General features: G+C 39.3%; 1 protein-coding gene across 2 annotated transcripts; it reads right to left on the bottom strand.

Annotated features, from left to right (window-relative positions):
* Positions 1 to 26,331, bottom strand: irf8 (interferon regulatory factor 8). Of its 2 annotated transcripts, none has more exons than XM_028809840.2 (9): positions 26,167 to 26,331; positions 24,611 to 24,788; positions 23,239 to 23,422; positions 20,443 to 20,534; positions 18,604 to 18,712; positions 18,349 to 18,384; positions 15,895 to 16,281; positions 5,755 to 5,870; positions 1 to 580 (listed from the first exon to the last, which is right to left on the bottom strand). In XM_028809840.2, exons 1-9 carry the CDS (start codon positions 26,268 to 26,270, stop codon positions 392 to 394), a joined length of 1,395 nt encoding a protein of 464 aa, XP_028665673.1. In that variant the 5' UTR covers positions 26,271 to 26,331; the 3' UTR covers positions 1 to 391. The 2 variants fall into 2 exon arrangements, with proteins under 2 accessions (XP_028665673.1, XP_028665672.1); XM_028809839.2 differs by having other exon boundaries at positions 20,443 to 20,537; positions 26,167 to 26,329.
* Between the last annotated feature and the right edge of the window lie 868 nt (positions 26,332 to 27,199).

Genomic DNA, 27,199 nt, shown 5'->3' with positions numbered 1-27,199 from the left:
TTGGCTTATTTTAAATTTTTATTTTTAAACTTTTTTTATAAAACAAATTTTTGATAAAAGAAAAATCATTGAATAAAGAATCATTATTTTTACAAGGCACCGATAAGAAAATATTCTTTATACTTACAATATAGTATACACAGCTTGCACAGCTTCTACTGAGTGGTGATCCCCCAACTTTTATTTCATTACCCACATCATTGCCCTGTCATGCTTTGGTTCATAAATTCTGAATAAAACAGATAGTGAAACCTATCTAAATCAGGGTCATCAAGTTTTCCGGGAGTCACCCTCCTGAAAAAGCACCTCAATTGTGGGCTCACTTGAAGCTTTCTCTGGAACAGTCCTTGATAAAGAAACCAGTCAAAGGCAGCAGGCCCCTCATTCAATCTTACGCCGTTATCTGCTGAGTTCCTTGGTAGTATGACCTCTGTGCGGCTCCATCAGAGCACAGGTCTTGTAAGATACGTGCCATTTGGTCGCTGTGGTTTTCAACAGAAATTTCTATGTGGCTGCTATTGAAAAAGTTTTTCTGTGCAGTCATGGCTTCCAGGACCTGCTGACAGTTCATCTGTGTGATCTGAAAGAAGGAGGCGAAAGGTTAAAAATGCATAAAACATACCAACGGGAAGAGGCTGCTGTGTGTGCCACACAAAAACAAGCCATCATGACTGTGTGAACTGCACATGTGGGTGACAATGACAATGTGGGTTCTTTAATGCAGCATATCACTTCAAATACTCTGACACTGCTGTTCTTTTAAAGGTCTCACCTCCTCAGTCTCAGAACTTACATGTTGATGATATTTAATTGTATTGATGAGTGCAACTAAATGTGGAGGTTAATTCATGCTGAAAAAAATAATAGGAAATGTTGGGTATTCTGACTGCACTAATAATCACATGATTAACTTCGCACCAAATTCTTCTTAATGTTAATTCTGCAGTCTTGTATTTCCTGGAGCAACTCTGTTAAAAGACAACAAAATAATCCCAATCTCAGAAACACAATTTGTTCGTTCTTAATGCGCAGCTTTCTTTTTCAAGCTACAGATTGAAATTAAGCACATACTTCTCAGTGTGCAAGTCAGGTTTTTGACCAATAAGCTACTCCCTCTTTTGTGGCCCCTCGGGGGGCAGTGGGGGTGACAAGAAGTGCTGTAGTGGGGCAGGAAATGCCACCAGGAAGGTTGTGATGGTGGTGTGATGCCTTTCCACCAAAAAAATCCATGTTTGATTCTGCCCATCACATTTTTTCTTTAATCAACCATTTCTCCCATTACTTTAGTCACAGCTCCAAGCTGCCTCAGGAGGTGACATATTGTCTCTGAAGTTGTTTATTGTCATTTTGGATCACAAGTGTAATCTTTTAGAAGTACACCACCTTCTCAACCTGCCCCAGCCTGCCTCATGTTCATCTTTGAAGTTCAACTATTAATTGTTTCCCTACTGGTTAGTCAAATCTCATGACAAACTGGGGTCACTGATCATGCCAGTCTAAGCACAACCATTTTTCCCAATAAATTTGCAGTGAACTTTTAAAATAATACCTGTGAAAATTCAGGAAATAGAGCCACATCTACTTAAATAAAGCTGACTTGGCATCTATTTGTATGTTTTTCAGGCATCACTCAAAAACTGAAAATAATTAATACCGTCCGTCACAATGGTCACAGGCTGAAAGTGAAAGACTGAGTGGCCATCATCTTAACAGGATATGATGAAGGAGAATCTTTAATTATACCATGGATTCCTCTCAAGCCATCAAACTACCTCCATCTATTTCAATCGACTGCAGTACCCTATGAGTTGATGTTTTGTAGCTAAACATCTGTGGCTGAACTGCTTCTCTCATGGGCAGCTCTACGTTGCTTGCACAGATGTACTGGAAAACACAGCTAGTAAAAATATATTTATTTACTATACTGATGAGCCACAACTTGAAAACCAACCGCCTAACACTGTGTAGGTCTGCCGCATGCCGGCAAAACAGTTCTGACCCATTAAGGCCTGGACTCCATAAGACCTTTGAAGATGTCCTGTGGTATCTGGCACCCACATGTTTGCAGAAGATCCTTTAAGTCCTGTAACTTGCAAGGTGGATCAGACTTGTTTTTCCAGCACATCCTATTGAGGCTCGATCAGATTGAGAGCTGGGGAATTTGTAGGCCAAGTCAACACCTTGAACTCTTTGCGATGTTCCTCACACCATTTTGCAGATCACAATATCCTATTAAGCAAGGAATGTGGTTGTCATGAAATGGGTGTATGTGGTCTGCAAAAATCTCTAGATAGGTGGTGCGTGTCAAAGTAACATCCACATGAATGCCAGGACCCAATGTTCTCCAGCAGAACACTGCCCAGATCATCACACTGCCAGGGCCAGCTTGCCTTGCTTCTCATAGTGCATCCTGCTGCCATTTGTTCTCCAGGTAAACAAGGAAAATGTGGTTCATAAGACCTGGCCACCTTCTTCCATTTCTCTATGGTCCAGTTCTGACAGTCACATGCCCATTGTTAGCGCTTGGAAAACCTGACAGGACTCAAGATACACAGCCCCATATGCAGCAAGCTGCGATCAATTTTGTATTCCAACAACTTTCTTTCACTACCAGCATTACATTTTTCAGCAATTTGAGCTACAGTAGCTCTTCTGTTTGATTGGACCAGGTGGCTAGCCTTCACTCTCCACGTGAATCAGTGAGACTTGGGCTCCCATGACCCTGTTGCTGGTTTACTGGTTGTCCTTCCTTGGAACACTTGTGGTAGATACTAACACTTCATAATGGGAGCATACCACAAGACGGACATTTTGGAGATGCTTTGATCTAGTCGTCTAGTAATCTAGATTCTTGTCAAAGAATCTCATATCCTTAAGCTTGCTCATTTTCCCTGTTTCCAAATCATCACCTTCAAGAATTGCCAGTTTACTTGCTGTCTAATACATCCCACCCCTTGACAAGTGCCATTATAACGAGATAATCAATGTTATTCACATATACTTACACATTTATATAAACTGTAGGATAAAAACAGGCATCCCAGCCAGAGGAGGAGCATGGATTATTGCCCAGATGGAGACCCAGAGTTGGGAGGAAAGAGAAAAAAACTTGCCGGAAGGAATGGAGGCAGAGAGGCAAAGAGAGAGAGAGAAGAAAAGAGAAGAAAAAGGAATTATTGTGTGCTGCTTTGTATAATGCTTTGGTGGTGGAAGACGCTTGGGAGAAGAGTTTCCCACGAAATAAACCTTGTATGTGTTGCTAAACTTATGCCTGTGTTTGTCTGTGTCTGTCTGTGTCGGGTTTGGGAAACTGCAGCACCCACAAGGTTTATTTCATGGGAAACTCTTCTCCCAAGTGTTGCCCACCAACAAAGCACAGTACAAAGCAGCGCACAATAATAATCTTTTCTTCTCATTTCTTCTCTCTCTCTGCCTCCACTCATCCCAGCAAGCTTCGTCCTCCTTCCTCTTGACTCTGGCTCTCCTTCTGGGCGGGATGCCCATTCTTATCCTACAACACACATATATAAATATACAGCATATGTTGGTGACTTAACCAGAGAAACTTTGGAAGGAACACACTTCTATTGGCATGTTTCATTTGTGCACACAACAAGCTGGACCTGCAAATGTCTTTATTTGTAAACCTGTGGCACAATTGTGCAGGTCTGACAACATCTTACTGCCACCTACGAATGTGTTGCCAGATGGCAGCAGTTCTCTTAATAGTTCTTGTGTGCATTATGGGGTTGAGGATTGTTGTAATTATTCTATTATTCTTGAGCTTCCACAAAGTTTAAATAAACTTATCTATCTATCTATCTATCTATCTATCTATCTATCTATCTATCTATCTATCTATCTATCTATCTATCTATCTATCTATCTATCTATCTATCTATCTATCTATCTATCTATCTATCTATCTTAATAAAAGGATAAGTGTCTGTGTGCCTGTCTGTGATGCCCATCTGGTTGCTCTGTCTCTATCATTCCAACAGATGGGGAGCATCACAATCATTTTTAGTAATAAAATTCATTGTCTTTGTTATTCCAACAGATAGCTCCTCGCAAACACTAGCACTGCTTTTACAACTCCCATACCAAATGTCATATAATAGAAACATGTATTGCATGGTGAACTGCAAACATTAATGCTGGTGTCCACATCGATTACTTGCAGTATAGTAGCACTTATACCTATGTATGCATGCAATGTGGCCTAATGATATTTATTTTAAAAAGATACCCCAAGAAGTCAGAGTTGCTCCTTCATTCAAGCAATGAGGTGTAGCAGTTATGTCACTGAACTGCATACTGCAAATCTGCCACTTCAGTTCCCAACTGCTAACCCTGAGTGATCCTAAGTGAGTCACTTAACCTGCCTGTGCTTGAAATGCTAAGAGTACTATGATAGCTCTGAACTTGTAAACAAGACTTCATTTGTTACGATGTGTAGTATGGGCTTGCATTTTACCTATGAACTTGTTACCACACTCTGAGCCTGCATTCAATAAAGAGTTCTATACAAAAAATAAACTAAATTGAATAGTAGTGGTCATCAGAGAGGGACACTATATGAAATAAATGTGTTTATTTAAATAGACATTGAAATCTAGTGGTTAAACCTGCTTGTGTTGCTAATATTAAAAACATGTAAGAAGTAAAATGATAGCTGTGATCTTGCAAAGTGCCTTTGAATTATGTTAACTGTAGAAAGGTGCTACACAATACAAATGTCCTTTGCTTGACTGAGCACTGTACCATAGTGGATATTTCATGGGTTATTAACCAGAAAGCTCTTTGAAATGGCATGCCATTGCTGGCAGGATATGAGATAACGATTGATTATTGTTAGGGCAGTATGGTGGTTTAGTAGTTTCCACTGATTCCTCATCTATGCAGCGTCCTGGGGTAGAACACCAAGCATGACTATTGTCTTTGTGAAGTCTGCATGTGCCTCCTGCACCAGGGTGGGTTTTCCTTCCAAATGTGTGCCGATTACATCAACTACTGACTGTAAAGTAGGCCTGCGTGAGTGAAAGTGCATCCAAAGGGGTGTGTATGAGGGATCCTGCAATGGGCCGAGGCTTGATCCAGGGTTAGCTAATATTTAGGGCCCAATGCTATCAGAACAGGCTCCAATCCCCCCATGAGCCTCAATTGGATTAAGAGGTTTGAGAATATATGTGTGTGTTTATATATATATATACATATATATATATATATATATATATATATATATATATATATATATATATATAGATAGATAGATAGATAGATAGATGCTTTATTAATCCCAAGGGGAAATTCACATACTCCAGCAGCAGCATACTGATACAAAAAACAATATTAAATTAAAGAGTAATAAAAATGCAGGTAAAAACAGACAATAACTTTGAATAATGTTAACGTTTACTTCTTACACAAAGCATCAGTATTGGCAGTGCAGTCTAATTTATCATCCAGCTGCACTCCCAGGTATTTATAGGTCTGCACCCTCTGCACACAGACACCTCTGATGATCACGGGGTCCATGAGGGGTCTGGGCCTCCTAAAATCCACCACCAGCTCCTTGGTTTTGCTGGTGTTCAGGTGTAGGTGGTTTATATACAGTATGTAATAATATTTATATATGATTATAGATAGTACATTGAACTGTGAATCTAGGCTTACTGTTCATAAACATTTTATATGCCGTCACACTTTGCTAAAGGGCAGTTCAGAGAGCAGAAGGCTCCTGTATTTTCTTACCTGCACAGTAATCAACTTGTATCTGAAGTCTGCGCCGTCCGGAAACTCCTCTCCAAAACACAGAGTTACTTTGGGATCAGGCACTGGGCCCCTGTCTTCGCGGTACTGCTGTACAGCTGAAAAACAAGGGAAAGGAAGTTGATTTTAAGATAATTTATTTTTTTTATTTATAAAAGCGTTAACAATTTTGCAAAAAGACAAGGGATCCACATGAACATCTTCACTGGAAATGCTTGTGATTTGTAACTCAGTGATTCATAAGCCCACAATTCCGAAATTCCTCCTTTACTGAACTGATTTAATAAAGATGAGGGGCCTGAGGGTACTCACACACACCTGTACTTATGCTTATTCATGCTGCGCCAATTTACAGTTACCCATTAAACTAACACATCTCAATCCAGAGTTGGACTCCCATGTTCATGAATTGAGCCGAGTAGATTTGCAAATGAATGGATGAACTGAATTGACCGGACATACAGTACATGTCTTTGGGATGTGTAACAGAAAACACAAATGAATATACTCCCTTTTTTGGATTTTGGAAAAGTTTGAATGACCAGAATATCACATTCATAGGAATAAATGTAGACAGAGAGACAAGACTGGTATGTCCCCCATTTTAAAAAACAAGCAGCCTCTAAAAAACTAACAGAAGGGACAATCATGTAGAATATAAAACAACAAGTAGTTGAATCACACATTCATAAAGAACTGAGTAGGGCCACTGAGTGTTTTATTTTTCATCCTGCTAGTGTACTGTGAATTTCCCATTGGGATTAATAAAGTATCTATCTATCTATCTATCTGTACCAAAAATATAATACAATAAACTATAACCAAATCCAAGGAAATACAACTTACAGTGAGCTCATTAAATGGATTAATTTTAAACATGGGGATTGGGAAATACCTGTTTTTCTAATGTGGATTGTCTAACTGAAGCTATCTGCACCATTTCTATGCTAGAATTCCGTGTACAGAGGTTCTGAATCCCAGTGAGTGAGTGATGGTGTTCTGTACTTCATGGTCAACACTGCAAAAAAAGATTTGTGTGGAAAAGACACCGCAAATATTAAATACAACTGCAGTTACAAAGAAAAGATCTGAAAAATGGCTACAGAATGAGTGATGTTCAGTGACCGATGTCAGTGTTGATACGGACCAGCTAATGTGCAAGGGAATAGCAAAAAAAGACTTTTTTTAATTTAACTGTTAAGTGTCTCAGGGATTAGTTTTAAGATTGGATTCTGTTATTGGCCAGTCTACTGAGTGTCCATGATGTAACTGACGACTGTTAGTGGGTCATCTGCAAAGATGGCAAGACCTTATGAATGGGGGGACAGACAACTGAGAATCTAAAGAGGTGATTTTGTGGTCGATTTCACTAACTGTTATTACCAAAATCAAATTATCATCTAATTCGTAATTACAGACAATCCAAATCTGAGTGAACAAAGCACATAATATTGTGAGCTATTTATTTTATTTGTCAAAGAGTGTCATCTATTACCTAGCACCCCAGTATGAAAAAGTAAATTGCCGCAAAGACTTGCATCACACTACGCGACTTTGAGTTTGAGAGCACGTCACACATAAGGCCTGCAGTTCCTGGATCTCGGATTGCAAAATTAAGAATCGTAGGGGATGATGGATTACACAGTTTCCACCCAACTTCTCAGCACAGTTTCAAATTTCCTATTTCTTTCCTCAAGTCCTGAAAGTACTGCAAGCTTGCCTCATTTTAACAGCCAATTAACCTGCTGACTGACAGCGATGGTGGACATTTAAATGTTTTCTAGGTAGGGTGAATTCAGCCACCACCTCATCCCGTCTTTTTCTATTTTCCATCATGTAGTGGTACAACAAACACAAAATATCAGATAGACAAGCCACTCTTCTGTTTGCACGGTAGAAGAGACAGGCTTTCATTTTTTTCTGTATGGCCACATTGCATACATTCTGAGCTGAACACATGGTGGTTGTCATCTACCACATACACAAAAGCCTTTACGACTTAGACAAAGTCAAACCAGTCTAGTGAGCCTTATAATGTTACATCTAAATTGCTGGGAATGTAACACTACATGGCAGTTGTTCATGGACATGGGGTTCTAAGATTATGTAAATCAAGCTTACAGATGAAAATTGCTGGGATAGTTGCATAGTGTGATGGGGCTTCGACTTTAGATTCTTTAGATAACTGATTGCACTGCCTTGAGCTTTGATAATTCAAGTTACATTCTTTATCATCTCACCCTTGAGAAATTCTCACCTATGTTGAACTACTACAACAAAATCAGAATGAAGAATATTCTAGTATGAAGTGCATTCTTCTTGTCTTGCTACAACATCCCCATGGTTATAGTCATTTCAGAAGAGCAAACTTTTTTCTGTAATGTCTTCTGGAATGACTTCTATATTTTAGAACATTGTCAGGGCAGATGTGTTCAGCTTCAGTTGAAGGTGGACTAACAGCTCCTCATACCCCCACATTTCTTGTATTATTCTCCAATATGAAAAGGGATTCACATTTCATTTAAAAATGACAAGATGTCCAGGTAACTCAACACATGAAGCTACCACCAACATAATTAAACGTTCACCAGACATTGAAAGACCCTTATAGCCCAAAGCTATTCAATTTTGGTTAATGAAAAATATTCCACTAGATGCCTTGAGGATAATCCAAATGCTTTTTCAGAAAACCTGTGACCACCATCAGTGTTCTTCTTAGTGAATGATGTTTCACAATGGATTCCCACGTTCAGTTTTTCTAATGTTGGAATCAGTAAAGATTGACTTTAATCGGCTTGAGGGGAGCTCTTTTGAGACTTCAAATGATGTTTGCAAGAATATAACTCTTCACAAATTAAATAAATTTCCATTTCTGACATTTATGGTACCTCTGATTGTGGTTCATCAATGCCTCAGATCTTTAGAAATGGTTTTATGAATATTGCCAGTATGATACATATCACTTAATAGTTTTTTTGAACTCTCTGGAAATGTTTGTCAGCAAGGAATGGCACAGCATGGCAGTATAGTCTGTGTTGTCAGAATCTGAATGTAAAGCTAACAACCAGAAGTTATGCGTAGGGCTGGTTTCAAGTATTCATACTTCATTCCCATCCTGGAAATGTCCCCATTATGATCTGGATTTGTTCTAGATTTTATGCAGCTTTATTTCATACTTTCAACTAAATTTTCTTTTCCATGTTGTGATTTGGACTTGAACAGAATCTTATTTTGGTCGTGTTTAGTTATAAAGATGTTAAATTATTTAAACATCTTTCTGTGACACGATTTGGTTTCGTTATGGGCGACACCACTTTGTTTCTGTAACTACAGTGTTGCTAGGCTAAGATGACAGGAAGTGATTAGCGTGTGACATCAGAGGTCAGCAGGTATAAAGACCAGCACAGGAATGTATCTGAGTTTGTGGATACAGCTTTAACTGTGGTGTGAGCAATGTGTTATTACAACTTTACAGTTACATCATAAAGCTTTGTTGTTCTCTGATTTTGATTTGTGTTTGGGCTTGACTTCTCTGACTAACAAACCCTGATACGTTACATCTCCTGATCCTTTCTCATTATAATTCATATTATAGATGGTAGGAATCCAATAACACCAAAAACCTCTTCCCAAATGAGTTACTAGTCACCTATGTCAGGGCAGGTGAGTCATCAGTAGCCACAGGAGGCCTACTCACGGCAACTTCCCTTTTGCCTCAAGTTCCCAGACACTATAAGAGGCAACAGTTCCGAGGCCAAACATGGTTCTGCTGTCAGAAACCCTCAGGCCAAACTGTCATGATGCAATTAACAGTACCCTGGGAAGACAGGTTTAAGGAAGCCAATGAGAAGAAAAGGAGCAAATGAGAGGAGCTGGTGCAAGAATGCTGCAGAAAAGGATGGAGAACACGGCATGATCTTATCAAAGTTGGGTGCAGAGGATTCATTAAGTGACTCGCTATGCAAAACTTACACTCTGCTTGGCATCACAAGGGTAGCCAGGAGCAGAGCCACTGGAGCTGTCATAGTGGAGGAAGAGAAAGACACCCAATGGCTGTGTATGAGGTGTAAGGATCTATGGACTAACACTGCTGGGACATAAGTTGGACCCTGTTAAACTCCGGCTTGGTTGCCTTGGTGAGGGTGTCTGATGTTAAAGATACTAGGTAACATCATCGATGATGTGTTCCAGCACATTGCTTGATGTACATCAAACCAGCCTCATTTCCTGTATGGCAGTACAGTCGCATCGCAAACTGTGTTGTCAGGGTTTAACACCAGTACATTTGAAAGTTGAACGACTTGACCGTCACAAATATAAAAAAGCATCAGCCTTTATTGTTTTGTAAACTGAAACTTCCAATAAGCAATATATATATTAAACCTACATGAAGACTGAATATCAAATTCAGTCTTAAAGCTTTGAAAATTTGAAGTCCAGTTATTTTTCACAAATTGCTTCAGAGAATTGGTTTGTTTGTTGTTGGAAGTAAAAATTATAGAATGTACTATGAATGTATGGACACTACTTCAGAAATTGCAATATCAGAAATGATGTCAGTGCAGTGTACATCGCACTTTCAGGTTACTCTGGACTTGGGGCTTTATTGTCTCTGAAAGTCAAACCCCATCCTTTACTGTTACTGTATGTACTGACACGGAAAAACCAGATTGGAGGCTTTTGTTTTAGTGGTACTGACACAGAATGCACCACCTGTTCAGGGAGCACACCTATAAATGTCAGCTCTTGTGTCAGTTTCATCATAAATTGCAGAGCTCAAGCTTAATTGCAGCTACATCTTACAAGTATGAATAACTAAAAAATGTGTAAGTGACTCATAGTCAATATGAGGGTTTTCCAGAATAGAATGTGCACTGTATTTGTACTCTATAGGAGAAAGAATTGAAACAAGGTTGAAATTTCAACTTTACGTTTCTGACGGATTTACCCTTTTTCAGTCATTCCAGCAGGATGTGTGTTAATATGCATTCACGTGAGTGCCGTGGACAGGTCAACCAGTGCCAACCAAAACTTAATACAATCGTGAAATGCTAACCAAAATAACCAAATAACCAAAATAATCAAAATCTGTTTAGAGAAAACATGTTTGCCTGAATTCGATATCCATTTTTATTTAAATTGAAGTCACCTTAAAAATACATTTCTGCAAAAAAAAGCTTCAAACTAAAGTAGACAAAAATAAAATTCTGCATATTTTATTCAATGCATTTTTTCATATTTTCAGCTGCTTCTGTTTGTTTGTCATTTTTTGTTTACCGTGGAGAAAGGTTTTACTTTTATAGCACTATAATTTTGTTTTTGCGAAAAAAAAGTATTTCATACACCAGAGGATGGGGGAAAATATCATTTGTTTATAAACGTGTTTTTTTAACTCCTAAATGCTTTTGAGTAATGGGAGAAATCATCAAATTAAGAATACCAACATGGCCACTCATCAATATCCCATTTATCTTCAGTCGCCTGCACTTACAGTACTGATGTTCATATCACGCAAATGCCGATGTTGGTTTTATTATTTACCAGTAATGGCGCACTGCACAATAACGTGCAGTGAATACACTTGACTTGAGCATTCACAGTATTCATCCTCTTTCTCTGTACGTTTAGCATTCGTTTGTTCAGAGGTTGATGCGTGTGCTGCTTCCTGAGCAGCTCTTCTTTTGTCCACCCTAGCGGCCCGCTTCTTCTTTTCTTTTGTCTGCATCTGTTCACGTTAACACTGATAAATCAGTGTTTGTGTTGCAATTACTTAGTATGTTTTCTTTAATTTTTCACTTAAACTGGCACTTAAGTCTTCAATCTGCCTCAAAAATGATTTAAGATATGAAGAGGTAGGGGAAGTGACGTCAAAGGTGGTAGTGATGAGAATGGCGCCCGTAGGCATGTGCTGCACGGCTGCCCTGCTGGCCGCTGCCGAGAGTTGATTCTACAATAAAATAAAAAATAAATAAAAAGAGGAATAACCTTGGAAGTCAATCATCACCTCAAAAGCGGATAGTAGACGTCACATACTATATATGTACCAAATTTCAGGTCAATAGGTAAAACGGTTTGCGAGCTACAGGTGATGTAAAATCCTGGACAGACAAACGAACAGCCACGGTAGGGTATTATATATAGATGGGCCATGGAGAAGGAAAAGAGAGATCAGAGAATGGAGGAATGTGGTTGATCCCCTGGGCAGAGTCTCTTGGAAATCAGATTTGGAATTTGCTTCTGTGTTGTCAATGCGTAACAGAAATGCCTTCTACTGAGCTGTGCAGCACAAATGTTTTCATGAAAAGCAGCATTTCTACCATTCGTTTCCAATGATGTATTGAAATATTATAGAAAAAGAAGATTATGTAAACATTGTTTTCAAAGTGCAAAATAGTGACCGCTTATTTTGTGATGTGTGTTTATTTATGTATGTACGAAATATGTCTTCCATACACTTTCCAGCTTTCACGTTTTTTGGAGCCAGCTGGTTAGGTATGTATAATACCTCTCCATTAGAATGTCAACCCACATTCATAAATTGCAATGTAAAGCACAAGTCTAGCCCAGGGTAGTAGTAATGCCAAAAATGTTGAGTAACAGCCAAGTTTGAAACACTATCATGAAAGTCCATCCTGGGAGCCCACTCATGAATGTGCCTTTCAATTCTCCCTTTAGAAAAACTCACTACAGATGATTTGTCCCATCCTGATTCTTGGTCTATTCCATTCATTTCTTATAACCTTCTCCCAGAGGATCATCTACATTTTGTTACTGGCCTTATTTTCAGTTTGTACCCATGACTTGCTCTCATGACCATTCATTACACAACCTCTTGAATTAGTTGGACTTATTTCTTGTATCACTGAAGTTTTGCAAGAGTTGTCTCTTTCCAAAAAAGCAGAAACACAATATATAATCTCATTGACAGCCTTTGTTCCACATCAAATCCATTTTGTCATTGTAAGCATGTTTCACAGTGCATATGCTGCCTGATGTTGCATTGTTTCAGCTCATCTATCCCAAAAAGTAAAAAAAAAACACCCAGATGTTTGAGGTTTTCAGGTCTGAATCCCACTTCAAAAACTAAAGCTTGCTCTATTGAATAAAGGTTGGCCTTACAATGAAGGTCATCCGCTCATGCTATAATCAGGCGTCATGAATCTCTATAAAAGTACTGACCACAACTTCCTTCTAAAGTGCTCTACCTCTCTGACCATACACAGGGAGGCAGGTTTGACGATAAAGGCAGTTCTCTTTAAGTTCTCCTGCTGTGTCCCTCAAGGATCTCTGCTCACTTGAAGCATCTACCTACCCATGTAAGGTGCTTGCACTTTGTCAAATAATCCACAGATATATTCAAAGATTTAAGGTCTGGTACTATATCAAGGTCGCCTGATAAATAAATTACTAATAGCCTCAGTGGTGATGGAAAGGAATGTAAAAATAAAAAGCAGGACTGCAATTTGTGGGGTATTTTGGAAACTCAAGATATTTTACTACTTTGCCTGAAATACTGGAGTCGCATCCACTTTTGTGACAGGATCTTTTAGAGTTGCTGTGAAAACTCCTGCCTTTGATCTCTTACACATCTTAAGACTGTGTTGACCGTGCCCTTTCCTCTCTATCGTGGTGCCCATATTTTTTCCACACCTTCATTACCTCTTTACCTAAATTTCCATTACTAATCAAATTAGGTCTCATATATTCAACCCACATACTATAGAGGACATGACTTGTTTCAGTAAATATCTCTACTTAGGGAATTTCCGTTAGACACAGATAACATTTTTTATCATTCCTTTTGGTGACAATTGCAATGCATTCTAGGATTTTCTTAAAAATCAAGGTGCCACAGTGGTTCTTTAGAGTGATGCCATAGGAAAACATTTTTGGTTGCCAAAAGACCCATTCAGATGAAGGTTCCAAAAAGAACCTTTATTTATTTAGATCTGTAACCAGCTCTATATAGTATGAGCTATAAACAGATGGCAACGTATTTGTGAAATACCAATGGCTCCTGATTTTAAAAGGACTCTTGCTGCTACAATAACACAGGCTGAGTCCAGGTTTTCTTAATCTGTTTGTTCTAACTAATTAGCCTACCATACACTAACACTTTTGATTTTATTTACATATTAGGAAGTTTACAAAGCCCAAAGAATCAACTTCATATGCAAAGAATCCATCCCAGAATGAAATGGTGCTTGGTCAAGCAATAGTTCCACCAGCAATCACACAACTCAGTAAAGAACCATTAAGTGCCAATAAAGAATCATTATTTTTAAGAGTGTAGACACAAAATGTCACCCAAAATGTAAAAAAATACAACCAATAAAAGATGTAAATATAAAGACACAAAAACACCATTGGTCTGGAGGCTGGAATACATTAGGCACCCCCCAGATTGCGTCTGTGCAGGACACTGCTGATAGCTGTTCTAATCGATCAAGAAGAAGGTAGCTAAGATGAAAATAAATTCCACATTGATATACTTGTACCATTGGAACCCCAATGAAATATATTTGATGACATTTCCAGCTGATGGACTGAAAAAATACATTCATTGTACTTTCTCATTCCCCTGAAGCTATGCCACCCCCAACCAAATGTACTTTACTCAGTAGGCAGCTTTGGCAGCATCTTTTCTAGCTCTGCCACCACATGAAGCATTAAACAATCTAAAGATCTCCATCTGGTGAAGGGAATTTTCTCCACTCATTTCTAATGCCCAAGTGTGTTTTCCTACTCTAATTTTGCAAGAAGTATAAGAAATCCTGAACCACCACAATATTTTTCTCCAACGTGCCAGGTACAAGTTCATTACATTGGAAGTAAGGTTAAATTTGCTTTGATCACTATAGAGAAAAGCCAAGCAAAATGACACCTTTTATTGGCTAACTAGAAAGATTACAATATGCAAGCTTTCGAAGCAACTCAGGCCCCTTCTTCAGGCAAGATGTAATCTTGTAATAAAAGGTGTCATTTTGCTTGGCTTTTCTCTACATTCATAATGGCTAACACAGTACAACACCCTAGTACTACTTTGATCACTATAAAAAACAAACATTATAGAACTTTAGGAAAATTATGACATTCAGCCCAACAAGCTATTCGCCCAGGTTATCCAAAATAACATCAAGTCCAATTTTGAAGGTCCCTAAAGTTCTACTATCCACCAAACTACTTTACAATTTATCAGTCTATGGTTCTTTACGTGAAGAAAAATGTCCTAACATTTGTGCAAAATCGACCCTCAACAAGTTTCTCACCGTGTTCCCATGTTCATTCAATAACCAAGAAGATGAGTGCGCTGAGAAAAAGTCATGACCAGCGTCAATTCCTTCCACATTTAATTAACAGCTTTCTATTCTAAACGCTCACATGAAGAAGTGTGTGCTATGTTATAGTTGCCACTTCATAATCTCAAAGTTCTTGTGTCTCATGCTGATAAGCGATAAACTCCACATTTTAGACAGCTCTTCCTGTACTTGACTACCCATCTCAACATTTAACTTCAAACTGAAGTTCCTTTTCTCCTTTGTGTTCAAAACTTGACCTTCTCCTTCTTAATCTGTGAGAGCTCTCGTCTAATACAACGTTAGGTTGGTTTTCTATCCTCTCTGCTGTTAATTCTTTATGTTCATTATTTATGGTAAAACAAAACAGCCAGCTTCATTTCGCACACACAGATTTGCAGAATTGATGCAAAAATTCATTTTGCATGCAACTTCACAATCACGAAGTGCAAAATGATGGGGCTTGGAGCTTTTAAAGGTTGTTGTGGCAGAAAGCAAGGACTATTGCATCCTAAGACCTCTTTCACTGTTTAACATAGGTCATTTGCACAACACTGATTATTTTCTATGAGCCCTGTTCATAAACTGCGCTGGATTGCAGTTTGTTTTTAAAAAATGTGATATGCTGCATCTTTTCTGCCTGAAGATTCCAAGGTGCACATTATTTAATCTTCTCCCCAGGAAAACACTCAATATGCGAGAAGTCTGTCCCATTAATTCAATTTTGTGATTATAAAGTTACCTGTTGCTAATAAATGTTGTCATTATTAATTTAAAGTTTACTCTATTTACTAACCAACCTGACATGTCTTATCTAATCACTTACCGATATGAAAGCTGCTTGTGTCAAAAATGCGAACCACGGCGTCCCGTTCCAGCTTATTAGGCATATTGGTATACGGTGCACAGAAACTTGTCCAGAAGACCCGACTCTGACACAGCCTCTTGATAAAGATGCCTTCTCGGTTGCTTTTTAAGAGGACTCCACGCTCCAGATGACCAAACAGCTTCTTAGTTATCTGACGTTGCCGCGCATTGTCAATCAGCTCTGCTGGAGGAAATTTAATGTTCTGGAGACTGTCAGCTCCGTACAGCATGTCATTACTGAGGTGTGGATGGGACAAAGAAATGCGGCAGCCATCGTCATTCATTGTGAAACTGCGGCCTACAGGCTTCCCTCCGTAAAAGAACTCAATCATCATATTGGAAAATGCTACAAAAAAAAGAAAGAAAACAAAAAAAAGAAAACAAAGTGCATGTTGAAGAAACAAGTCTTAAAGCAAAAGAGTTCAAAAAACTCATCCCATATTACTTGACAAAGTAGTGATACTAGTCAGCATGGTCAAATGTGAAGTAGTAGTCACTAATCTGGCAGAGTTACAGAATAATTAAATAATAGGGGAAAACATAATGTAATAAAGCAATAAAAACATATATTAAAAATTTTGAACTATTGCCTATTCATTTTTAGTACCCATTAATCTAATTAAGGATTGCAAGAAGCCAGAGTCATACTTCAAAAGTTACCATGATAAAAATATGTGGTCATTCCAAAGCAAAACATTGATCCTAGAGATGGGGTTCAAATGACCTGATAGCACGACCTTGGACTATGGAGTTCAAATTACTTGATAGCAGGGGCTTGGACGATGGGGAACAGGTATGGAGGTTCAATCAACCTGACAGAATGGGCTTGAATATGGGGTTCAGTTTACTTGTACAATAGGATTCAGTCAACCTATATCATAGACTCAGACAATGGGGTACAGGCAACCTGAGGGTATGGGATTTAACGATGACGTTCAATCAACCTGAGTGTATGGGCTTGACTATGGGGTTCAGTTTATTTGACAGTTTGGGCTTGAATGATGGGGCTTCATAAGGCAGACAGCATGGGTTTGGATATGGGGTTCAGTTTACTTGTACAATAGGGTTCAGTCCACCTATATCATAGACTTGGACGATGGGGCACAGGCAACCTAAGGGTAGGGCTTGAACTAAGAGGTTCAATCAACTTGATAGTATGTGCTTGACTATGGAGTTCAGTTTATTTGATAGCATGGGCTTGGATGATGGGGTTTGATAAGGGTGACAGCCTTGCCTTGGATATGGGGTTCAGTTTACTTGTACAATAGGGTTTAGTCCACCTATACCATAGACTTGGACATTGGGGTACAGGCAAATGTTCTTGATAGCATGGGCTTGGATGATGGAGTTTTTAATTAGGATGATACCTTGGACTTGTAGTATGGTGTTAGTCACCCAGCGGGGTTCAATCAACCTGATATCATGGACTTCAGTGATGAGGTACAGGCAACTTAACAGTGTGTCCTTAGATTTTGAGGTTCAGGAAACCTGACAAGCCTTGACAGCATGGGCTTGAATGATGGCATTTACTGTAACAGATAGCATAGAGTTACATGCTAGATTTTAATCAGGCTGACAGCAAGGACTTGGATAATGGGGGTTTAATCTGGAGGATAGGCTAGACTTAGTCAATGTGGTACAGTCAACTTGGAAAATCTACATGATAGTATGAGTTTGGATCAGGTGGATTCAGTCAACCTGCCAATGTAAAATAAGGTTATGGGTTTAATTGACTTGACCAATGAATATTATTAAACTGACAGCATGGGTTTTGACAACTGTATTCTATTGACCTGGTGGCATGGACATGGGCAGTGGGGGTTTTAGTAACCTGACAGCAAAGACTTGCATGACGCTGTTATGTTAAGAGGACAGACTTGACTATGGGGTTCTGTTGACTTGGTCAATGTAGTTCACTCGACCTGACGGCCAAGGCTTGGACTGTAAATTAGGGGAATTGAGATCCTTGAGACAATCTGAGTCGGGGACACATACAATCTGAGTAGAACACTGCAACCAAAATGTTGAATATCTTAAAAATGGCTTGGCTGTAACCCTACTATGAGATCCGGTATTATACCCCATTAATCCCTGATATGGCATAACTCTCTTAAGGCCAGAAGACAAAAAAAAAAATCCCCAAAATCACCTAACCTGTAAACTCTACTTTGTAAAAAAAAATGATTGAATTTTAGAAGTTCTGATAAATTTTCAGAACCGTTAATATATGGGATTACTGACTTTAGGTTGGTTCTGTTTTAGATAAATATATTTCAGAAACAAAGGTATAGTCTCAAAACTGCACTCAGTAAGTTTAGGAAATTTGCTTTTCACTTGTGTAAGAAGATTTGAGAATGAATGAACAGATAAAGACATGTAAAACATTTAATTTATCAGAACATACAAGATGTACCTGCTGTAAGAGGGCCAATCCGGAAATCCTGCAAAGCTGTTAAGAGAAAACAATAGTTTTAAAGAGTCTCATTTATAGGAAAAAATAGTTTTAAATAGTCTAATCACTAACAAAATATTATTTTTGTTTGCTTTTGTCTTCACTGATGCAGATATAAATCATGGTTAGAAGGGAAGACAAGTTTATTGTAAAGATTTTAAATGACTTGTGAGCGACTGGCACTGCATATTGTTATTTAATTAAATGAAGACTTACAGCTCATGGATGGCTGTGGCCACAGTTCAGGTTGGCTAGGAATCCTGGCGTTCACCTGTGGCGGAGAGTGACTTCTCTTAATGATACCAAAGTAATCATCTGAAGGAGGCTGTTAAAAAGAAACAGCACTCACGTTAAACTTCAAATGTCTGTGTATTTATAAACACACCCAAACATACTGCATATAGTAGCGCCACCTCTCCTCACACCCAGAAAAAAGAAAAAAAGATAAAATGATCTTTGAGTGAGACAAAACAAAGCACACACACACAAAGGAGTGATAATAAAGACGAGAACATAAATTACACTGCCAAAGGAAAATGACAAGACAACACGGCTGTCCATTAAAAGAGCTGTTCCTATGGATATGGCTGGATTGCTCGGCCACTTACCCCCTTGACAAACTGCCTGGCCCAAGCACCACTGTGCTCTTCCTCTTACCTCTCATCTCTCATCTCTCACTGTCTCATATTCCTTGCTTCTCTTTCTCCACACCAGTGCCAATTCGCTTTCTAATTCCAACTCTTTGATCCTCTCAATTGAGGCAGCTTTAAATCCCATTCTCGGCTAACTGACTCTCCCATCTTTGGCTACTGAGTCACAAAGCCAGGACTGTCTCTAGCAGCCACACAATCTAGAGTAGCCTTTAAAGGGCCAGGTCTATAGAAGAGCTCCAAAAGCTACGCTTTATCTCACTTTGGTGAAAGGTTCATACCAATACTAACTGTGAGCAGCCTACTACCTCCTGACGGATTGGAGGAACTGCACTGGCCACTTGCCAGTCCCCCTCAGTTTCACTTTTTTGGTTTTAGGGTTAGGTGCTCATAATGAAACCTTGATTGAATCGCCTCTACCTTCATGAAAGACTGTTGCAATAATCTTGACTGCCAAGGCCTCTTCCATCACAGAAGAAGGCTGCAACAGTCTTGATTGCATGGCCTCTACCATCATGGAAGATTTTGGCAAGCTTTCCATGAGAACACAACACACTCTTGTAGCCTAATGCACTCAGATTTTTTTACTTTTCTACATCACATATGATGGTAGAACCCGTTTCCACATAGTGGCCCCTGTCTTCCCACACTAGTCTGCAGAAGTGCTCTACCACTGCCAATGTGATTCCCACCCATATGAGGAGGTCTCCATTGGGACAGTTCCCTATCCTTTGCCATCAAATCAATGTCAGATAGACTTAGAATGACAATAAACATTTCTCAATAGGGAAGCTGGTTATGGAGCACTGATAGAACCACTGCTATACATACTGATGTTATCTGCTACAGAAAATCTTCCTAAGATGAATCCCTTAGGCTGAAGTTTGATCTCATGCTTCATGCAACAGGAACCAAATACAAGTTTGATTTCAGGTATAATGGGGTCAGAAGGAGGCCTTAACAGTGTCTGACATGTGAACTGAGTACACTGCAGTCATGTTAGCACCCCTCTAGATAACACTGAGAGTATCCATCCAGGGTTCAGAAGATCTGCTTAGCTCAGTAAGTTAGACTTACCAAGTGCAGCATTGGCTTATCTGATTTGTTTATTGCAGTTATAGTTACAGGAAACATCATTTACTAAATTTTCACACTTACTCAAAAACCAGCCAATCCTGAATTCATCAATCGACCTAGCCTGGTCTACTTGTCTTCTAAACATTTAAAAGGGTTCAAGAGAAATGGCAGGGCAAATGGACAGAAAACACATCACTTTCTTAGTTAACAGAATAGTGAACAGCAGCAACTAAATAATTAAAACTAAACCCACTGCTACAGAAGCACAACATTCATAACACACACACACACACACACACAGAGTGCATAATGTGCAGCAGTGTGTCACCTCTTGTAGCAGATCGTCTATTTCAGATGGGCTGTACTCCATGTCTGTGGTTTCACTGCAGCTGCTCTCATTGGTAACTGCTGAAATTTTACCTGCTTGAATAAAAAAACAACAGCGTGCTTACTTAAACCAAGTGTGAAGGTGTGAAAAGTAAGAAAAAACTCAACAAAAGTAAAGTGCATCAGTGTTCTTAATTTCCTTTTGCATTTCATGAGACATCTTTTTCATAGACGTGTTTCATTTTTCTATTGTAGTTAAAGTAAATTTAGTAAACATCCATTCATCCATCCATCCATTATCATGGGGGTCTGCTGGAGCCAATCCCAGCCAACACAGGGCACAAGGCAGGAAACAAACCCCAGGCAGGGCGCCAGCCCACCGCAAAATTTACTAAACAGATGAATAATATTTAGACCTTAATGTTACAGACAAACCCTTAACATATTATATTATATTATATTATATTATATTATATTATATTATATTATATTATATTATCCATCCATCCATCCATTTTCCAACCCGCTGAATCTGAACACAGGGTCACGGGGGTCTGCTGGAGCCAATCCCAGCCAACACAGGGCACAAGGCAGGAAACAATCCCGGGCAGGGTGCCAACCCACCGCAGTATATTATATTATATTATATTATATTATATTATATTATATTATATTATATTATATTATATTATTCAAGGTTACATAGGTCAGAGTGCATCAATTCCAGGGCCAAGTCCACACACTCACACTCAATGAATCTCATACAGTGCCGGTTTTTGAATTGCTAAGAAACTTAATTAACTTTACATATTTAAAAAAAGGCGTGTTTGGGATATGGGAGGAATACTTGCAGGAAAAGATTGCAGACATTGTCAAATTGTGGAATCTTGACATGGACATGGCCAGGAATAGAACTTGGGGTTCATCAATTCATTAACAAGCTCACTCAGTCTAGTTCCAGGTCACATATTATATTATATTATATTATATTATATTATATTATATTATATTATATTATATTATATTATATTATATTATCCATCCATTTTCCAACCCGCTGAATCCGAACACAGGGTCACGGGGGTCTGCTGGAGCCAATCCCAGCCAACACAGGGCACAAGGCAGGGAACCAATCCTGGGCAGGGTGCCAACCCACCGCAGGACACACACAAACACACCCACACACCAAGCACACACTAGGGCCAATTTAGAATCGCCAATCCACCTAACCTGCATGTCTTTGGACTGTGGGAGGAAACTGGAGCACCCGGAGGAAACCCACGCAGACACGGGGAGAACATGCAAACTCCACGCAGGGAGGACCCGGGAAGCGAACCCAGGTCCCCAGGTCTCCCAACTGCGAGGCAGCAGCGCTACCCACTGCACCACCGTGCCGCCCTATATTATACTATATTATATTATATTATATTATATTATATTATATTATATTATATTATATTATATTATATTATATTATATTATCATAGAGAAACGCCTGTTTTTAAAAACAGGCACACTGGTACAATGGTTAAGTCCATCGGTTTCAAACAGGCCCTGCTTTTAGGAGCCTCCATTTACCAGATATGCTAGCCCTTACGTCCCTCTTTCTTGTGGTTCTTGTTACCTTTGCTTGTCAGACAGTGCAGCCCTCTTGTGAATTTCGAACAATATTATGCTTGGGTATGGATGCCAGACATTTTGTCATTTTATATAGATAGACTAGCTGTGCTACCCTTCTAAGATGAACACAAACCTCAGCATTAACATTTACATTTTTGCATTGCACCATCTATTGGAATGTATTTTGTAATGCATGTAGTGATAAAATGCATTGCATTTGTTATTCTAACAGATGGCGCATCACAAACATTTGTAGTAAAATGACAGAGACATGGCAACCAGATGGACATATAGACACTTATCCTTTTATTATATTATACAAACGTTTTTTTAAAAAGTATACACATTTTTAAGAGTACTAATCCTACAATTATGTTTGTCTTCACTAAGCTATAATTCAATATATGCAGTAACTGTTGTGACACATGACAAATTGTCTAGAACATTCAAATTATTTACAGTTGTCATCCACCCAGTGTTGACATCATTGAATAGATGATCTGTAAACATGGTGATAACTGGGAATATTGCACATATTTTATTTGTTTGCCTCAAGCTCTCTAAGTGTTACCGAGTTATAATACACGTTATTATGCCTAACCATAAGGAAAAGATCAACGGTATATTTTTAGACACTTTATACAAATATACCGTATATGTACTGTATATATATATATATATATTGTATATGCATTTCATTAGACAACTATTTAATAGATAATTTATGTACTGGCTATATTTAAAAGGACATATTGTTGCGCACACACATACATACATACATATATTATGTGTCTCCTTATTAGATTTCTTGTAATCTTTTACTAGATGTCTTTATTATAGTTGAGGTCTCCACTGAATTTTCTGTACACTGTATGTTCTCAGTAAACAAGCACTGCATAATGTGCTTTATAATAAAATGTTTAATTAAAATGCAGATGTTCTTCAAATGCAGTCTCAAATATTATAATTCTGATAGAAATGATAGCAGAATTGATTTCATATCCGGCATTTGCTTTTTATGCTACCCCTGAATCTCAAGATGACCTACAATGGCAGAGACTGGTTTACAGACAGAGAAGGAGCCGTCTTCTCCATTAGACATAAAGAGGCCTGAATTAAGATGTTTTTGCTTCTGGTAAAACGGGATATGAACTACCACTACAAAATCATGACATACTTTTCTGCTCTTCTTCTGGAACAATCCTGTAGACCTTGTAGGGTTCTGAAATGTCCAACTGCGACCTCTCGGTTACTTCTTCGAAGTCGGGGCTCTTGTTTAAAGCACAGCGAAGCCTCGTCTTCCAGGTGGCCGGCTCTGCTTTGTCTCCCTCTTTGAATTTGCCTTTGAAAACTGCCCAAGCCTAAAGTGAGAAACAAGAGCAGAAGTGAACTTATCAGGCGAAGACGGAGGTCACACTAACATGACAAAATGCCTTGTGTGCCATGGATTGGTACTCTTTAATTACATTACTGTGCTCACAGTTTAAATTGTTTTCATAAAAGAGATAAGATGGGGATTAGTGTGCACTGAGTTGGTATTTGCCATAAAATTGCCATTATATCCTTCAATGACTTCTGCTTTTTAAAACTGATTCCAAAGTGCTTCTCTGTTGGCTGATTTGCAGTCACATTTTAAAGAGCAGCTTTGTACGTAAATTAAAAATCTTGTATTAGATATCTGTAATCTGAGCTGCTGAAACAATGACCCTGAGGCAGGTTCCCCTCTGTGTTGTAAGCACAATGGATGTCATAAGCTGCATGAATGGATTTTGAATTGCACGGCTAGTGGCCAGTGCTGCTGCTCCACAGACACAGCGTCCCCAGTTTGAATCCTGCACCCAGGCATTTTGTACAATATGCACCTTCTCCCCCTCGTCTGGGAGGTCTTTCCTCCTACATCCCAAAAGAGGTAGATTAAGCAAATTGGCCCAGTGTGTGAGTTGGTGCTGAGACAGTCGGGCACCCTGTCCAGAGTTGTTGGCTGCCAGGATGGGCGTAAAGCCCCCTGTAACCCTGTAAGTTTAAAGATGATGCATTAGAATAAAGCACAGTGGTCCACTCCACTGCCTACCAGCTCCAGAGCCTTGGGTTTGATTCACAGTTTGTGAGGAGGCAGCATGTGCTGGGCTTCTCATTTCAGAAACATAAAATGGATCATTCTTCAAGTATGAGTGAGTGTGAATCTGCCATAAAATGGTCCGGTTTCCTGCAAAGTGCTCCTGATACGTAGATGGTGTGAAAAAGCTATCAATGTTTCGTCTCAGATGAAGGATAAGCTGGTGAAAAGATGTCACGGCAGATAAGAGAAATCAAGCAGGAAAAGGCTTACAGGGTAAAGCTGCACTTACACAACAGATTTAGAGGTGCTAGGGGGTGGACAGACTAAGCAACCTCTTAAGTTTACACATCTGAAGTGAAAGGCCAAAAGAGCTTTTTTTATTTTAAATGTGGGGGTGGGCTCTTTATGAAGATCTGCACGATACACCAATGGTCTCCCTAAAGAAAACCACTCGGTGAGCCCCGTGCTAAATAAAAAAAGTCAGACATACTTTAAAGATAGAGGCGTCAATTTCTTGATTGTAATCTTGCTTGCCGGCATGTTTCCAGGGAATTCGGAACATGGTTTTTCCTTCGTCTTCCCACATGAGGCCAGGGTACAGGTTGCTTTCGATCTGCTCTATGAGCCACTGCCTGAGCCGCCGGCCTCCGCTGTTTCTGTCAGTCATTCTGGAGCGCAAACAGAGAAAGAAGGACAAGGTGCGCGCGTGAGTTCGTTACTCAAAAAAGCAGCGGACAGCGTCGCGAGATTGCAGACTGCAAATAAAACAATATCTCATCTTCACGCCCTTACATCACAGATCATTTGCCAAAGATGCATTTCACAGTTTTTTTTTTTTACAGTTATTTTTACACCGAGCTCTTACTATTTGCGCACCCACCCAGTGCGCGGCTTTTTAACACTCCATAGGTGGACTTAACGCACTCAACTTTTCTACTGCTTGGCACATTTGCAAAAACGCAAGGATCAACTTCAAAAGTATTAAGACATCTTCTGACCCTGGTGTCACATTCAAATCCAGACGAAACGAGATTCCAGCCTTTATCCCATTCTATTCTGTAGTACCCATACCACTATACTATTAAAGCAAAATCCTACATCTTATTCAACGTCGGAATCGCTTCATACAGTTAGTAAGCATATTATCTGAAACATCTTGTAACCTGATTTTAATTACACGGTGATTAATAATTTTGATCCTGCAAGTTATGAAATAATGTCATTTATCAACCCTTTAAAGCGTCAACATTCGTCCTTACCACTTATTCTAACAGTCAATCAGGAGTGGAAAGAAGCACATAGTATACGCAGTAAAACAATATTTGAGAACCAGAATCCAGACAGAATACTACAAAAAAGTACAGTACAAAAATCAGGGAAATGCGATTGCTTGCCACTAAGGGTTCCCAAGACAACAAGAGTTCCGAAACCTGTACGGAGCTGACACGACACTAAGCTCACCTCGACAACCCACAAGCATGCACAACAGAACCTTGAAGTAAGCCGCTGCGTTCACAGTTCATCTCCATATAAATTAAACGACTTCATGTTGACCAGCTTACTGTGTGCAGTTAACACTACACGTCAAGATCACAACACAACAGAACTTTCACAAATAATCACCAGGGTTAAAATAACGTTACGTACGAACAATCAACAACTGCTCTATATAAAAACATTTAAATTAACAATGGTGATATATGTAGTAAGCGCTCATCTTAGCAGTGCCGATTTTTATTAATATTGTATATTTAATATAACCAATCAATGTTTATCATTTTTAGATAGATAGATAGATAGATAGATAGATAGATAGATAGATAGATAGATAGATAGATAGATAGATTCAAAACTGTAGGTTAGTAATAGCTGTCATTAGCCGTGAATCATTTAAGTAAGTTTTTGCTCACATCCACTCCAAGTTTCTTGATCGCAACCAACACGAAAGGGTAAACTCGTGAAGAGCACTGCGGTTGCCACCAAAATCCGCAAACATGTAATGTATTTATCTCAAGTGTCATAAGCCTCCACTAGCGCATCCCTTACCTTGCAGAAAGTCGCTCCGGTAGTCTTTCACTGTATACAATTCGAGCTCTCCGTAAAGTTCCTTTCGATGTTCCAACGTGCAAGGAAGGAGGTAAATTAGTCATTCAAGCTATAATCGAAATGGACTGGCAGCTGAAAAGTTTATAAAGTTCTTTAAGTGCCGTCGCGACTATTAAAGCAAGAAGTGATTGGCCGGCAGACACGACAGTCAAAGTGTCAGGGTCTTGCCGTGAACTGGCCAATCAGAGCGGCGGAGGCGGGCTTAGGCTTCTTCTAACTTCAGACTTTTCCGAGAAATCAACATCCGAGGGGGAAAGAAAGTGGTGACGGATACTTTAAGGAGTGGGTGGAAGTCGTGAGCATTTAGGACTTGATTGAAAGGTTGACGACTTTTAGTTTATGTGAAGCAGCTACCGCCCGTGAGAGCCTTCGGTTGTGTTGTGCATTGTCATTTCCAGCAGTAGTGGAACTTTATGGCAGTGCAGAGAGGGGATTTTCAGCGCTTCCCGCTGTAATAGATGTGTGTGATAGTTTTAACGGGAATCCCCCCCCCCCCCTCAATCAAATGTTACAGCAGGCGCTTGTTGGACTGGATCTGCCAGGCTACCAAGCACGCGGCTTCTCAACTCACGCACACCCACTGCTGCCACCTCCGCGTACGGGGACGGGTCTTTCCCACATCGCTCGACCGAATGCAGATAACGCCTCGGGTCTCCTGCGTTTCCGACAGATGACTTTTACCATTCCCATCCGAGTATTAAAGAGGGGGGCAACCAGTCCTGCTCAGCTAACAAGAACATGCAACATCCAGGATTTGAACCCGGGACTCCGGAATTGTGAAGCCACAGTACGGCGTCCGTCATTTTGTCAGCATGGACGTAAACTCGCGTTTGTAACTACACTTTTCATATTAAAATTATTCTTTGAAATTGTCGTTAATGAAATTGAAATTAGTGGTTAATTTTATAATCATTATAAGCGTGCCCTTGTTTCTTTTAATTCTCAATTATAAATGAGAGAGTTGGAATGGCAG

The sequence above is a fragment of the Erpetoichthys calabaricus genome, chromosome 9 (genome assembly GCF_900747795.2).
Source record: "Erpetoichthys calabaricus chromosome 9, fErpCal1.3, whole genome shotgun sequence".
Taxonomy (NCBI): domain Eukaryota; kingdom Metazoa; phylum Chordata; class Cladistia; order Polypteriformes; family Polypteridae; genus Erpetoichthys; species Erpetoichthys calabaricus.
Note: the sequence above shows the minus strand (reverse complement) of the source record. Positions and strands in the feature narration are given on the sequence as shown.

What these genes read in the sequence shown, in the direction of transcription:
- irf8 (XM_028809839.2), bottom strand. Translation starts at nt 26,270, where the DNA reads ATGACTAATTTACCTCCTTCCTTGCACGTTGGAACATCGAAAGGAACT. An exon ending in TTGACGCCTCTATCTTTAAA is followed by an intron (nt 23,423 to 24,610) that starts GTATGTCTGACT and finishes TTCTCACTTTAG; the next exon opens with GCTTGGGCAGTTTTCAAAGG. An exon ending in GATTGGCCCTCTTACAGCAG is followed by an intron (nt 16,282 to 18,348) that starts GTACATCTTGTA and finishes TTTTTTTTGTAG; the next exon opens with CATTTTCCAATATGATGATT.